The 16642-nt window shown below is 37.6% G+C and overlaps 1 protein-coding gene, 1 long non-coding RNA gene and 1 pseudogene across 2 annotated transcripts; all 3 read right to left on the bottom strand.

Annotated features, from left to right (window-relative positions):
• Window positions 1–874: 874 nt before the first annotated feature.
• Window positions 875–1828, bottom strand: LOC113755143. Its single transcript, XR_003465585.1, has 3 exons — window positions 1685–1828; window positions 1384–1477; window positions 875–1249 (listed from the first exon to the last, which is right to left on the bottom strand). It is a non-coding gene; the product is annotated as an uncharacterized LOC113755143 (long non-coding RNA).
• Window positions 1829–5619: 3791 nt separating this feature from the next.
• LOC113755140 lies at window positions 5620–6456 on the bottom strand. The gene has a single exon (XM_027299205.1). It carries the CDS (start codon window positions 6454–6456, stop codon window positions 5620–5622), a length of 837 nt encoding a protein of 278 aa, XP_027155006.1.
• Window positions 6457–8623: 2167 nt separating this feature from the next.
• LOC113755139 lies at window positions 8624–12821 on the bottom strand (annotated as a pseudogene).
• Between the last annotated feature and the right edge of the window lie 3821 nt (window positions 12822–16642).

Raw genomic sequence — 16642 nt, 5'->3', positions numbered from 1 at the left:
GACCCTTAACATAGAAAACAAAACAAGGCCTAAAACTTTCTGGCAATGTACTTGCTTGATTTAGGAAGGAAGCTCCAAGATCAAGATTCAGTGGAAGAATGACCTGTAAAGCAAGCACATCTTTACACATAGATCGAGCCGTTAATTGTTTCCATAATGCTCGGGGCATAGTATACTAGTACAGTGTTTTGCCTCACAAATCATGAATGCGCACGCACAAAATTATGAGGGTTTCATCTACTGGATAATTTCTTTCCTTACTGTTTTGAATATGGAGTATATATAGAATGAGTTATCAATTAGCCTGATCTAGACGTCATAATTCTTGTCATGTTATTCGCAATTCAACGGCAGCAGGGACCAGCGGTGCCCAGACATCACACGCCCGCTGTGCTAGAAGAAAGAGGCATTTGAAGAAGAACTGCAGCTGAAGAGAGAAATTTGATTTGATTTGTCTTCTTCTTTATTGAACAAACTAGAGATGAGACAGAGCAAATGTGCCCATCCGTGCCAAGAAACGTTTTATCTCAATTCAAGAAACGTTTATTGATTTGTTTTTGGACAACAGGAGATGTTTGACATACGTTAAAGAAACCATTATTAGTTCACATAGATTAATATTTAAACGAAAATTAAAGTTAGAAAAGATTTGAGGCAAAACCATAATCCATATCGGGGTACAAATTTCAGCAGTGTATTGTTGGTAAGTGGGCTGTCAATTACGAACTAATCTGGGATTGTGGTCAGATTATGACGACGTTAATCAGCAGCGCATGGTCCGACCGTAGCTCGCGGAAAATTAGAAGGGAAAAAGGATCCTAACTTTGAACTCTCAAAAGACAAAAAGAAGAAGAAGAAGAAGAAAAAAAGAGAGTGAAGGAAATGAGAGATGATTTATAAGCAGTCAAATCCGCTGAAATTAAATTAAAATGGAATCACCACCAGCCACACATCCATCCAACCATCAACCATCAACCATGATGATGGACTGAAAGCTGGCTTCAAAGGGTCCAAGACTACACGAGGATTCCAACCAAACATCACTTTAGTAATACCTAGCTAACCCCAAAAAAAAAAACACAACTTGAAATCATCATCCTGCCTGTTTTGGTTTTTACCTAGTTATCATGAAAAGGATGACACGAAATTATTAACATCACTAGAAATTGGATCAGCTCAGCTGACGAAGATGATGGAGGGATCGCAGCAGCACTCATCAATGAGACAACAGCAACACAACGCCGCAAGACTGCCAAATCCCCAAAGATTATACAATTAAATCTTTACATATCCCACGGAGGGGGAAAAAAGAGAAAGAAAGAGAGATTTAGTAGAAAAGGGAACACGAAAAAGAGAAAGAAGGGAAATTTTCATATAGCATACCATCCCTCGAGAAAACCAGGTGACCTTCTGGGTGGTGGAGGTGCTGCATATTGATATTGTGGGGGTGCCATCACCGGAGGCCCTTGGTAATATCCTATACATCAAATCATAGATAAGCAAGCGTTAACGATGAAACAAAAACCTTGGTCTTGGTCTCAGGGAAACCCATAAAATGACAAATAAATACTTAAAACGTATAAGAAAAAGAAATCTGGAAGTTCATCATAAAAATGAAACAGGGTTTAATTTTCTCCAGGGTGAAAGAAGATGATGAGATCAAAGAGAGAAAGATTGGGAGTACCTTGAGAGGGATAAGGATAAGCATATTTTGGTGGTTCGTTCATCTCTGAGTTAAGGCTTCAATGATGAAGACAATTTCCCAAGAATAATATAAGATTCTTCAAGAAACTACTACTGAAAACTTCGGCCAAGAAACGAGCAGTGAACCCGATTTTGTATTTATTTATAGAATATTATTGGGTATTGGCGCAGAAGTAATTACGTAAAAAGAAAAGTGGTAATTACGGAAAATAATTAATAGGGTGGGAGTGGGACCAATGACCAATAGAAGAAATACGTCCGCCAATTTGAGCCGTCACCGCATAATAATGATTTCTCCGACTCCGCTCTTTCTTTCTTTCTTTCTCATTTCCTTTTTACTTTTCCTGTCATCCTGCGTATCTTTTCAATCATTTTATTCCATCTTGCTAGTAACATTTTTTTTCTTTTCGCCTCTGCCCTCTAGAGTTTGGAAGCCGCTATGGCCATTCGAAATCTTTCCAGATAAATACGTGCATTTAGTCACTGTAATAGTAGTAATCTCTACTTAATACAATTGTCGCAAATTCTGCATGATAACGATGCAGGGAATTTAATGCAAAATTTGCCCAGATAATGATGCACATAAAGCAGGGAATTATGATGATGCACATGAACCAGACCTGCTTAAGAATAGTACTGACAACTAACTCTCTCATTCATTCACCCTTTGTATCGCAGCTCATGCAAATCTAAATTATATTCTAGTAGTAATAGAACATACCACGTCTAACTTCAAATTAAATTGAATTTTTCTTTCCGGATCCTCGTAACAGGGGTAAGATGGGCCTGCTCAAAAAGGGAAAGCAATAAAATCAAATTTTCGAGTTCCCAAAAGAAGGAAAGCAAAGAAAATTTGCACTAAAGTTTGATGACAGCCTTGCCAAGCCCCAGAACCCGTAAGGGTGCATGCACGCTTCTCACAGCGTGGGCTCCGGTTGCTACACTCACCGATGGGATAATTGCAATTTTAGTCCTTTCAGTTTTGAGAGAGACAATTTTCGTCCTGAAAGTTTGTATTGTTGCAAATTATAGATGTTGGTTTTTTAAGTTTTTTTTTTTTTTTTGAAAATTTTGGTCCCTTTATATGTCAACTAGGTAAGAACGTAGATACTTGAAATGATTAGTATTTTTACCGCGTTTGGCCCCATTTGAATGAATAGCCATTTTCTCACGAAAAATTGTGTCGTTTTCCATGATCACATTTTTCTATTACTTTTTTTCCTCACATACATCAAATAATTACAATAATTTTTTTACAAAAAATCCAAGAAAATGCAATCCAAACAAGGGCTTATGTTTCTATGTATTGAATGAAAATCACTAAGCCTAGCAGGCTAGCATTTGTGCAGTTATTCTAAGAATGTATGGAGAAAAGTCTTTTTATTCTATCCAGTGGACCAAATGAATCTTCAATCAAATTTTGAAAAGCTTCCTCAAACTTATTCTGTTTATGAATTAAGAACTGCAAAATTGTGGAAGGCTCTTCTTTGAGAATGCGGCAGGTATAGACTTCACTTGAAAAGACTGCCCTTTCATATACATACATTATTATTGTTTTACTTGCGTCATGTAGCTAGCTAGACCTAGATTGCTATAGTGGAGTTGTTGACAAACATAACCCATAATCCCATATCACTGCGTTATATGCTGTTTAGGTACAGTTTGCTTTTGTATTATGATCAAGACCCAGCAAAGCAAATGGTAAAAGAAACTAATGAGCTGTTTGTATAGTGACACAATTATCCATTAGTAATGTAGAAATGCCATAACAAGCAGGCAATTGCGTGTAGGCGTTGTGATGGTACATTCACAGTTATTATTAGACCTCTTTTTCCCTTTTTCTTTTCTGTTTCCTGCCTAAAAGGATTTTATCCATAATAGTACGTTCACGATTACTTTTTTAACATGATAAATTTTGCGGACTATGGATTGGATTTGGATTAGTTGGAAAGGAGGTCAAAATTTTGAGCATGGTTGAATGGAATACGCGGAGCAAGAGTTGGACGCGATTCTCGTCGATAGACGTAAAAGATTAAGATTATGGGTCTGTTTGGTTTTCCGTGGAAGTAATTTTCCATGAAAATCATTTCCCTTTCATCATTTTCAGGTGTTTGGTTAGCTTATTGAAAATATTTTCTTACTTCATTTTTCTGGTGTTTGTTTAACTTTTGAAATATTTTCACTTTTATCTCTATCTTTACTTTCTACACATTATAACTACATACTTCTTTCCATGCAAAATAAGAAAATTTATCTCATTGTTTAACTTTAAAAAATCTTGGAGAAATGTATATATGAATAAAAAATATCTCCTTAAGCAATAAACAAATTGCTGGCCATTTAGTGTCAAATATCAATCACATACAATGCTTATTGTGACATATATCTTGCACTCTCACTGCTGAAAGTTTCTTTAGAAAAGAATGTCCCTATTATACATAATTAATTACTAGCATAGGATGAGTAGGATAAGGTTTTTTTTTTTATTTTGAATATACTAGGGGAGGGTTGGGTTGGGTTGGGTGGTACGGGGGAGGGAGTGTAAGGAAGAAATCTTGGGTTTAAATCCTCCTGTTTACATTAAAAAAAAAAGAACATACTACAAGATGTTTTCAGTAAATTTGGAACATATTACAAGCGGGATGCATGCATTTCGGAAAACAACTTCAGTAAGTTTGGAAGGGAAGTTGTTTTCCATAAAATGAGTGAAAATATTTTACATAGGAAAATGTTTTCAGTAACTTTTGTGCAACCAAACACGGGAAATTAGGAAAATATTTTCCTGGAAAATATTTTCACCCGAAACAAACGGACCCTATAGTACGTTCTTTTGCATCTTGTAGATTAGGACTTTGATTATTTAGCCCGTGACGTTTTTTTCTCATAGGACCTTCGGTGCCAAATGGTATACTAGAAAACTAGCTAGCAATAACTTGCTCGATCCTTATGGGTACAAAATCTTGAAAGAGGTATACTGTCATATCATAATAAATCAATCAACCATGAACCTGCCTAAACTGACATGAATAAAAGAAAAATTATACCTTTAAACAAACTGAAGAAGTCAAATCTAAGTTTGAGACTTTAGAAATTAGAGGTTTTGGATTCAAATCTCCCAACCTCATCCGATCTTAAGTCCTTCCCCTCCTTTGCAAGAAAAAATTAAAGATAAAACAAAAACTGAAGAAGTCAAGCAACCGACCGACCGACCGCAAAAGGATTATGTTCTTGAAATATATACTGGATGGACCAATACTTTCTAGGTTCATACTCAAAGTTTCTCACAAGGACGATTTTCTTGACTAAGAAGACGTTACACTGTTTATAACGAGTAGGTTGCTGTACAAACAAACGGAAACATTTTTTTTTTTCAAAAAAAAAAGGGGCCAAAGATACAAAACTAGTACTACAATGATAGAGCAGCAGCAGGTGATCATCCATTTAATTTACAATTATTCATGTGAAGACCAAATTATAAGTTGGCCAAATTTATGGAAAACCAAAATCATACTTGTCCGCGGGAGTTTCTAATGGGTTCTTCAGAAGGTGAAACTGGAAAGTAATAGTACAATTTGATCATCTGCTATACCAGAGAGCTACTTAACTACAAAATCCTTTGGTATAGTAAAACTGCAATTTGCTAACCCGTTAATGTAGCTGGTATACACATTAATAAAAGCAGTTCATGAATCAATCAATTACAAAGTTTGTAGTACGAAACTTTGTCAAATGGGAAAAATTAAGGCTACCAAAAAACTGTTCAACATGCACGCATTCATCACTACATATCTGCTCATTCCATGTCCAAAAAAACTACTAAACAAAAAATTATTGAAAAAAAAAAAGTTAACGGGGTCTTGTGGTAACCTTTGGATCGTGACACGACATATCTACTGCAGTCACCACTATGTCCATCTACTCCGGCACCGACGGCATCGTCGGAACAAAATTGTATATAGGCTGTTGCAGGCGATCACCATTCATCATCCCCACTTTCATCATTCCCGGCATTAATATTCTGCTTCGCTGCCGTGCTTGTTCCAACCCAACGCTTATCACCGGAAAACCGTATGCTGATAATTGCAGCTGGTTTGCTACCCTAACAGCCACGTGCCCATCACGCGCTGTTACCTTCTGCACCTCATTCCCATTATGACAATTAGGGTTCAGACTGCTGTTTGATGGTATTTTCCTGGGATGAACCGTGCAGGGAATCTTCCAAGGCTCCAAGTCGTGTGTGGATTTTGTGGCACTGTTACTGGCTTGCATGTCAGTTGTAGTGCTGTTGAAGTCGCAGTGCTTATCGAACCCGAAGAGATAATCCGGATTCAAAGGGGCACCCGACCCGGACTTATGACCTGTCGGATTCGCGGGGTTCCTTGCGGAGGAGAAAACAAAGAGGCGTATCCTTACTGGTTTGTTATGCGGAGAAGGAATCCTGTGGAAACGGAAACGATCGTATTCAACCATCATGTTCTCGAGATCATCATGGCCGGTCAAAGATATCAAGACGTCGAGGTCTTCTCCAGGCAACTGATACTTTATCAGGATATCGTCGGTTTTGAAATTGAACAGAGAATTGAGCTTCTTGACAATGTCGGAGAATTTAGCGTTTCGATCAACGGTCAGGAGCTTTGTGTCGCCGCCAACATAGGTAAGTTTGCAAGTCCGAGGCCTCGGCAGAATTTTCCCGCCGTAACTGCACATTAACTTCACCTTGTTTCCGCCATCAGCTTTGATTCTTGTTTCCATGGCCGTCGTGAAGTGATGATGGAAAGGAGGAGGAGGATGGTGGCAGTTGTAGTGCAGGTGTTGGGTTGGGAGGGCGTTTTCTTTCCCTTGGAGATTGCATTTATTATTGGCGGTGTGGGATCCAATTACGAATAGATTTTGATTTGATGGTATAGGTGGAAGTGTTTGGGAATTCGGATGAAGAAGTATTGAGGAGTAAGGATTTAATCTGGAGCGTCCAAAGTTTTAAGGATAAAGTGGAGGTCCCACACGGGGGCTCTTCCGTGTCGGTTGAGAGAATTAGTTGGGATTTGTGCTGGACTCAGGGGGAAGTGTTCATGAATCATGAGACCGGTAGGAATTATAGAAGAAGGCAGTAGCAGTGTTCATGAGAGAGTTTATTTGAGGGACAGTCACTGGCTGGTGAAGAGTTAGTTAGGATTGAATGTTGGGTTGACTTGGGAATATTCATTCCACCTTCTTCGCTTTACCAATGATCAAATATCCGCATTGCTTACAAAATCAAAATGACCAAATTGGCGTAGGCAACTATCTATCATTATCATTATCATGGTCTTGTAGAGAGCATTTTAGCATATTTACAAGCGACGAGAGACAACTTCAAAACTAACCCCTTTTTGCAGGTAGCAACTTCAAAACTAACCCCTTTAGCATATTTCCACTTACGATGGTCTTGTAGGTAGAAATTTTGCCATCACAAGTGAAGTTGATCTGTTATGTTTGGCTATGAATTCTGTAGTACGTACTGATTTATTTCATCATCTCCAGCTTCTCTAACAGAAGAAATCGGACCCCGTTCATCTCATCTCGTCTGATCTTGTGATTGGTTAAACTAGATAAAGAAAAATTATCTCTAACACCAAATAAATGAGTCAAAATGTCAAACGGTGTGGTGTGGTGGAACCAAGGAACAGTGTCCCAACTTCCAAGTGTGTGCTTGCATCCTCAAACCTTTGTTCTTCCTTTTTTTTTTTGTGTCCATAAACGTATTTGTCTTTTTTGTATTAATAGTATTTCAAAAAGAAAAAAAATCTCAAACTTAATGAAGTTGGAGAAAAAAAATCCTGATTCAACGGGAGACTATTGCAGCGCTAAAGCCGATCATTGAACCATGGACGATGCAATTAGGAAAAGTGTCAAATCAAGCTGGTCTACCTAAATCAAATCAAATTATACCGATGGTGTACCCGGCCCAAAGAAATGCCTGTTTCTGATGGCCATTGATCCTTATTGGCTTCCAAGAAAACCCAGCCCAAAAAAGCCCAAACAAATTCCTTCTGAATCTCATCTTGATGCGGATGCTGTGCTGCCCATCGCTTCCCGCTCCGACTTCTCCTCATCCTCCTCCCTCCGCTCCCATGAGGCGGAGGAGCTCCTTTCATGCCTCTTTGCCACTCACACTCACACCGCCACCGAAATGTGTAAATTCCCTTTTATCCTTTTCTAATTACCTTTTTGTCTTTTGCTCAAAATCTTCCAAAGAAAAGAAAGAAAGAAAGAAAGATAGGACATAGACCTCCACGTTGAAGCTTATACAGTGTTTTATTTGATACTTATGACTTAATTTTGGTTTATTTATTTATTTCCCCCTCCGTCTAAACTTCATGATCGTATGGTTTTGAACCTTGTGTATCATATTGTAATTGTGCACGCGATGGACGGAATGAACGTGTCTCATACATCCACCGTGCAAAATTTGGTTGCTCCAACTGTTTAGCATTAATGTGATTGCAACTGCAGAAGGAAGCCTTTAATCTGTTCCTCTTTTATAACGAAATTTAATTGGACCAGCTACTATCAAAAAGGGTTATATTCTTTTGCTTGATGCTTCTCGCGAGGCACCGCAGCATGGGCTGATGAGATTTTTGCTGGTGGAGTTATTTTCTTATCTGCTTTTACTCGAGACTCTCTCATTTTCTTATCTGTTAACGTGTTCAATGTGGAGTGGGACCTTCTCTGTCGGGCGGCAGGGAATTAGTCGGGCCCCGTAAGAATTGACCCGGATATCCCTGTGTCGACCAAAAAAAAAAAAAAAAAGATCAACAAGAATGTAACTACTGCACATTATTTACTCCAACCGTGGCGCTGCTTTGACTTCTAACATTCTGCACTGATGCATGGTGGCAGACTCGTTTCAGGATACCTGGAACGAAACGCTTCATCAAAGTAAGGTATAGGAACGTAATTGCAAGGATTTTACTTGGTTTAAGGCAGATTGCAGAGAAGTTTCCACATCAAGATTACTTGGAGTAGTGCCTTCTCAGTTCTCATACATAAAAAAAATTAACAAGACAAACAGAAAGGAATTTTTTCCCCCCAACACCAAAATAGACCAAATGGACCTTTGAATTCTCAAGGATGGTACAAGTTATTGACGTCCTCAGAATCTGTCCATCAGCATACAGCCTCTGTGTTCTCGAAAACAGAGGCGAATTAGCAGTGAAAATGTACTCGACCGCAATGCCAGCAATTTCTGTTACCTTCCCGTTCCATCACGCCTCAATTGACAAAGTATGCTTTAAATCTTCCACCATTAGAGTATGATCACCAAGAGGCAGTATTTTTCTCCCTTGCTCATTGACGATGCTAAGATGTTCACAAGGATCCACCAAGATGCTCGTTTCAACAGATCTATAAGCTAAAGCATGGACCCTATCAAATCCGACGATTTGTTTCTCCGGAGCACCAGTAAAAGACTTTGGCACTTGAGAAAATAGCAACACAACCTGGCTTCCGTCTATGTCCCCATTATTAATGATGGAAATCTGCATGTAGAATCTCAATGAATCACAATATGCCACATCATCAACATGAACGTAGTCAAGCCCATTGCCTCCCCCTTGAAGGATATATCTTCGTGATTTCCCTTTAACTTGTCCGGATAGACTCAGCCTTTCTGGTGCTGATAAGATCTTGTAATTGAAATTTGTATAGCTTAGTCCATGTCCAAACCCATATACCCTCTCTCCAGTGTAAAACCTATACGTTCTTCCAGGGTACCCACGAGAAGGATCAGCTCTCATGCTCATGTCAGTCATTGGTATGCTGGTAAATGATTCGGGATACCAAGTCATAGGCAGTCTACCTCCTGTTTTTGATTCAGAGACAACAATAATTCATGCCTTAGATTATTGTTCTAATCTTTTCTTTATACATGAAAGCTGTTTTACATAAAGTAACTCTGTTCCCTTTCTTTAGGTGGTTAGTGTAATCATTCATGTAATGTTTCTGACTAATCAGTTTTCTATTTCATCAAATTTCTGGCAGTAACATCCTTGTTCATTCCAAGAAATGACATGTAATTTGCAGCATATTGATGCACAAGAACATCGTCCACAATTATGCACGCTCTAAAAGTACTTTCTGAATCATACTCACCAGGATTGTACTCTCCAAAAAGAATTTGCGAAAGTGCTTTGCCACCTGTCTCTCCAGGGTACCCAATCCAAATAATGCTGGCTATTTGTTGGTCTCCTTCAGCAAATGATACATCAACAGGGCCACCACCAGTAAGAACTAGCACCACTGGTTTCTTGGATACAGACGCCACAGCCCTTATTAGAGCCATTTGATGACCAGGTAATAATAGACTATATCGATCAAGGTCCTCAGTTTCTTGAGATAAGTCCAGCCCAGCCACTACTATTACATATTCAGCTTCTTTAGCAATAGAAAGAGCTTCTGGAATGCCAGCAGTTGAATTGCAAGGAACATCCTGGCAGCCTGCTGCATAAAATGTGTCTTTCACATAGTTTTTAAGTCCTTGAAGAATGCTTTCGGGGTTGCATGAAAATCCTGAAAACAGTAATAAGGTGTAATAAGAAATTAAACTTTTTAAAATCATTTTCTGGGCAAGAGGAGTTAAATGTTTCTAATATTTTTGGTTGAATAGGGATTGCTATGAACTCTACTAAACCAGATTAAGTGAAAATTTTAACATCTGTAATTGCAGACTGTAATATGGTTCATCAGGGTTAGCAAAAATTTCTTTTAGAAGAGGTTCATAACACTGTCATCATCATAATCCTGAGAGCACGAATTCTTAAAATAATTCTTCCACAACTCTTCTATGCCAGCCATTTCTCTTTTTCAATGTCAGCTCAAATCAAATCGTTTACCATGTTTACAAACAGAAAAATTCTGTGCAAAAACTACAAGAAAACTGATCAATATGGTAACATCTCTTGTACATGGATAATCAAACCTGTATAGTCACCGCCAATGTTCGTAGTGTTTGCCATTGGACCGATTATAGCTACTGAAGATACGTCATTCTTGTTCCAAGGCAGGAACTTCTGGTTATTTTTGAGAAGTACAATACCCTGCATTGCTGCTTCAACAATGTTTTGTGCTCAGATGAACATACGATCCCAAATTTCCATTTCTTGTCAAAGAGTCCAAGCTGCAGCAGCTCGGGACACCTGATCAATTGGATTTCATTGTCGCAGCATATAGGTTCCACAGTTGATATCCGTACCTAATGAAAACAGAGGTTGATAAATCTGGTAGACATTAGCAGGTTTAGTTAAGATGAGAAATATTTCAAACCTGCTTTTAGAGCAACAGCAACTGCTTCCTCCTTAGTTTTAGTGAAATTGTTATTCTCAAATATCGTAGCCACAGCATCACAGTCAGAGGTGATGTATCTGTTGTTAGCCATTGAGGGGATCAGAACATGAGTCCTTTTACATCCATGTCAGTCCGAAGAAAATATGTCTATCATAAAAGAAGGAGAATAGTCACCCTTTGAATCCCCAGTCATTTCTGGCTTTGTGCAACAAATCCCGGTCAGCACATGCAGGTATTCCATTTACTCTATTGTATGAACACATCAAGCAGCTAGCTCTGCCCTGCACAATACAACTTTTAAATGGTGGTTGATATGTATCCTCCATGTCCTGATTTGTAACCTGAAAATGATGATAGAAAATCAGTAAAATGCTCAAGTAGAAACACAATTAGCTCAAGTCATTATCATCTCAATAATTTTCAAAGCATCAGATCCCTGCTGAAATGTACCTACACCAATGGCATATCATGTTTTTCTCTACACAGACCTTAAAGGCTTAAACTTGCACCAGAATTGCATCCTCGAAGACAAATTTCTGTCTTTTTGCTAACCAATTCAATGACTAAAATGATGTCAATGAATATGTTCAATGCAACTGCCAAATATACAGTTAATGGCATATCAATAAAAGAAACTTGAAGTTAACATTGCTCCAAGGATGGTCACTAAACCAGAAACAAGAATTACTTATTTTCCTGGATCAAGATTTAAACTTTTTTCATGAACTTGATTTCTAGTGGTAAAATAATTTATCCATGAACAGCTAAAATTAACGAAATACATAATGCTTTGTCCTTTTCAATTATGAGTCCTTTATTTGGTACAGCTACGAGTTCCCTACGAAAAGAAAAAAATAAAAAACGCACACACATACAAGATTATATTTCAGAGCACAAAATTATCACTCCATTCAAGAAAGGAAACAATAAAAAGTTTTCAAAGTTCACCTTAGCATCGAAGTCATATCGGGTATGCCCACCCCACTTCTCCAAATCATAAGCTGTATAATGCTTACAACAAGCAGACAACATCAAACTACCACTCCTCTGATCATCATCATTCAAGAACCTCCTCTCCCTGTAAGGGTGCTTACTCCCTCTTTGATTCTGACCTTGGAACCCTCTCACATACTCAATTGCATAAGCAGAAGTCACCATAGGGTCCTCCCCTGGAGTCTCCTGGCCTCTTCCCCATCTGGGGTCCCTAAAAATATTAATATTAGGTGCAAAAAATGTCAGCCCGGCTTGTCCAAGATTGTACATAGCCCTAGCCTCAACGGCAACAGCCTTAGCAATCTCACGCCATAAAGTTCTATTAAATGCTGCAGCAGTGAGAATGACTTGTGGGAAACCTGTAGCAGATTGAATTGTGCCATTGAAGCTGATTCCAGGTCCATTGGTGGCGATTCCATGCAGGGACTCAGACCACCATTCATAGGCCGGAATGCCAAGTCTTGAAATTTGTGTTGCATTATCTGAAAGCTGCTGGATTTTTTCGTCAAGAGTGAGAAGTGAGATAAGGGATTTTGCTCTGGTTTTGATCGGATGAGATGTGTCGCAGAATTGGTACTTGTCGTATGGTGGTTTACATGGGTACTGAAGTTGTGAGCAGCTTGGTCCAAGAACATAAAAGCATGTGATTATTGAAAGAAAGAGGAATCTGAAAGAGTAGAACATATTCCAGCCAGGGATGTACTCTAAGGTTGTACTCCTCAGTCGCCTATACTCTTGACAATTTTGTAGTTCGCCTTTTTCCCTTTTTTTGAAGGGCATTTTTGTAGTTGCCAAACAAAATATTCAAGTGGCTGCCTAACAAAATGGTTACAAAACGTTGGTTGAATAGTCGAAATCAGATCACTGTACTTCTCGGTCACCTATACTCTTTGACATTTTTGTAGTTGCCTAACAAAAAAGTTACAAAATGGTGGTTGAATAATCGAAATCAAAGCATCGGGATAAGATTATGTTATATTAAACCGAATAAATAAGCAATTTTGGTAGTAGAAGCAATGATAGAATGTTAACATGCCATCAGATGAGATCATAGTAATCAGATGAAGACCTATCCTTTATAAGTTATAACTAGAATTTTGTCTGCTTTAGCATGGTCTTTTTTATTTATTTATTATGAATTTATGTAAATATAATTAATTTAAATATAAAAATTAGCAACAATTCTACCTGTTTGTTCATATTAATTTTAAAAAAAATTAATGCATTTTAAATATTGAATTATTTACTAATTTTTTAAAACTTTTTTTATTTATGGTGAATTTATACAAATAGTAGTAACTTAAATATAAAAATTAAAAACAATTCTACATGTTGATTCGTGTTAATTTTAAAAAATTAATGTTTATTAAATGTTCGATTATTTACTAATTTTAAAAATATGTTTACATACTTTTACTATAATATGATAGTATACATCAAATAATGTACCCCGTATCAAAAATTGGTGGATATTCTTTTTTTATAAATATTCTTTTAGATAATTTAAATTTTTATAATGACCACACACCTAGAACTGTATATTCATATTTAATTAAGTAGAAAAAGATCTAGCAATCCATTTTTTCTTCGTCAATAAATATTAAGTTTCTAATAAAATTGATAAATCTATAAGTGTAATAGCTAATTCTTTTTTTACACTAAATTAACTAAAAAATAAGAGAAAAGATGATGAACAATTTGAATACTAATCAATGATATGGAGGTAAAAGGAAGTAATTTATGGGATATATAATATTTCAATAATTGTGATTTAAAAAGGATTTACTATACTTCTATGTAATAATTAGGTAGAAAACAGATATCATTAAGATAAGATTATAGTGGTGAAAGAAAATAATTTATGGGAATGTAAGATTTCAATAACTGTGGTTTAAAAAAGGTTTGACTATACTTGTATTTAATAATTAGGTAGAAAGCAGATATTATTAAGATAAAATTAGTTATTTTTTAAAAACTATTTTAAAATTAAAGATAATATTAAACATATAATATAATCATTATAATAATTTGATAGAAAGCAGCTATCACTAAAATAAGATTAGTTATTTTTTAAAGTTATTTTAAAATTAGAGATAATTTTTAAACATATAATATAATCCGAATAGGATTAGTATGGGTAACCCATAACCCGTTAATTCTTTTCAATTAGACATGTTATGTAGGAGTGAGAAAAACTGTGATTAAAATAGCTACTTTGATGTATGTGTATATATATATATATATATATATATATATATATATATATATATTGGACGGTTGTGACTTTTGTGTTGTTTGATTAAAGTTAAATTAAGAAGGGAACTAATAGTCTGATATGTATTTAGCTCTCTCTCTCTCTCTCTTTTAATGTCAACTGGTGTTTAGCTCAATGACTCGGTTTGATTTTTTTCTTTTGAGTGCATTGGAGTGTCAAAGGCCCAATACACAACAACTAACGTGGGGATGAGACCCCCCTTACATCACTACATAAACTTCCTCTACAGAAATCTAGTGGCCCATTGAGAATTGTTAGTGGCTCCATTTTGCAAGGTGCTCTGCGCGCACATTTCCTTCTCTCCAGTCTCCAGGTGTGGGTCAAGCTACACTCCCATTCTTTGCCCATCCATTGCCATATCCTGTAGATAATATTGCAATGTGGACTCTCCTCAGCTCCTTCTTGACCAGATTTATGCCTGTCAGTGAATCTGATTCCAGTATCACCTTTCTATACCCTTCCTTCCATGCTAATCCTAACCCATGCAGCATGTCCCACAGCTCAGCTAAGACATTAGCTGCCTCTCCCAGGATAACACACAGAATCCTTTTTTCCATGTTCCTCTGTCGTCCCTTATGAGCCCCCCTGCTCCTACAGCTGCCGGGATTCCCTGTAGAGACCCATCCACATTTATCTTCATCCACCCTAGTGGGGGTTTGGACCAGTTGACGTATCTAAACTCAGCTCTCCTGGGGTTGCATCCCTTTTTTACCACCTCCTGAGCCTTGACCACCTGCTGAACAATCCAGACCAGAGGTACTTTGATCTTTAAGGTTCCTCCCCTGCGTTAACCTCATTCCTAGCAAGCCATGCATGATGAACCGCTAACTGAAAGGGTAACTGCCAACAACAGGGATCCTTTGCCTACATTTTTTTCCTTCGGATTCTAGTCAATCCACTCTCTAAGAGGTACGCCTTTGAATTTCTGCCATTGATTCTGCTTCACCGGAGCTTTCCAGATTTGCTCCACCCATGCACAGTCTCTAATGGCATGCAATGCTGTTTCCAAAGAATTGTGGCAAATAGGACAGCAGGTGACGTCTGCATATTTCTCCATGTGTAAGTAGTTTCCTTTGTCTGGTCAGCCATAACAAGCATTGCCAATTTGTAAACCTACCGATATTTTCCTGCCCCCAGATCAGTGCATCCTCCCTTGACTTCAGCAGCTCTTCCTCTTTTTAAAGTATTTCTCCAGAATGCTCCATTGCCAGCCGTCCTCCTCCTGCCAACAGTCTCTTAATTTCTTCATCCTCTCCTGTTCTGGCAGTTCCCTTATGCAAAGTTCCTCCAGTGTCTTCCGTCCAATCCACTTGTCAGTCCAGAAGGAAATTTTCTGCCCATTTCCTAGCATCCTCTTTAATTCCTTCTGACACCAGATCATCACCCTTTCTTACGCCCTGCCATACCATACTCGGGAAGCTCCACTTCTCAGTGGTACCAAATCTTCTGATCGTCTGGCATATTTCAATCTTAGGACCTCTGCAATACAACTCCCCCTTGGCATTCCTATATCTCCGGTTGAGCTTTGCTCTGGAGAGCTCTGTTCATCAATTTCACCCTCCTTTCACCCAAACCTCCCTTCTGTTTTGGTTTCGCGATCCCTTCCCCAACTTTTCAATGTTTCGCTCAATCACACTTATTAGGTTGCTCAATCACCCAATCCAATGGGCTATTAGGCCTTGGTCAAGACATGTAACTTCCGCTCTTCAGAGTCCAAACGGAATTCAGTCGTTGGGCTTAATAAAAAAATATGTTCAGCCATGCCATGATTTAAGGCCGACGAATCACCTATTCCCGGTAAACAAGGCTCGGAAATCACTTTTGAACCTATAAACATACACTAGTGCTTATGAGGCGGACTACAGAAGTTAATTCTGCCGTAAAAGGCTAATGACTTTGAAGTTCAAAACCGAAGAAGAAGAATAAAGATTTTACTTACAGCCATATTCATTGCATCTAAAATTACCATTTAGATGCCAACAAAAAAGAAAAGGGTTCAATTTTTAATATTATGTTATTTATGCCGTAAGACAAAAGCTCCAAAAGAAACTACACTTTATCATGGATGCCAACCAGGGGGAGATAATTTTCAATTTTTTCCCTTACGAAATTTAAAAAATTTTAAATAAAAAAAAACGCTCTTTACGATTTAAAATTTTGCCCCCACAAAAAATCCAAAAAATATTTGGATCATAAGTTTAAGTTTAGGCATATTAAAGTTCGACCCTTCAAAATAATAAATGAGATATATATATATATATATATATTTTGACTCTGTCTATAAACTCTATAGTTTGATATCCATTCAGAGGCGGTAACATTGCAATTCTGGTTTAAGGTCAAAGCAGA

Source organism: Coffea eugenioides, unplaced genomic scaffold (genome assembly GCF_003713205.1).
Source record: "Coffea eugenioides isolate CCC68of unplaced genomic scaffold, Ceug_1.0 ScVebR1_1238;HRSCAF=2058, whole genome shotgun sequence".
Taxonomy (NCBI): domain Eukaryota; kingdom Viridiplantae; phylum Streptophyta; class Magnoliopsida; order Gentianales; family Rubiaceae; genus Coffea; species Coffea eugenioides.
The sequence above is the reverse complement of the archived record's forward strand: the minus strand, read 5'-3'. Positions and strand labels throughout refer to the sequence as shown.

Coding starts and splice junctions, on each gene's coding strand:
- LOC113755140 (XM_027299205.1), bottom strand. CDS start 6,456: ATGGAAACAAGAATCAAAGCTGATGGCGGAAACAAGGTGAAGTTAATG.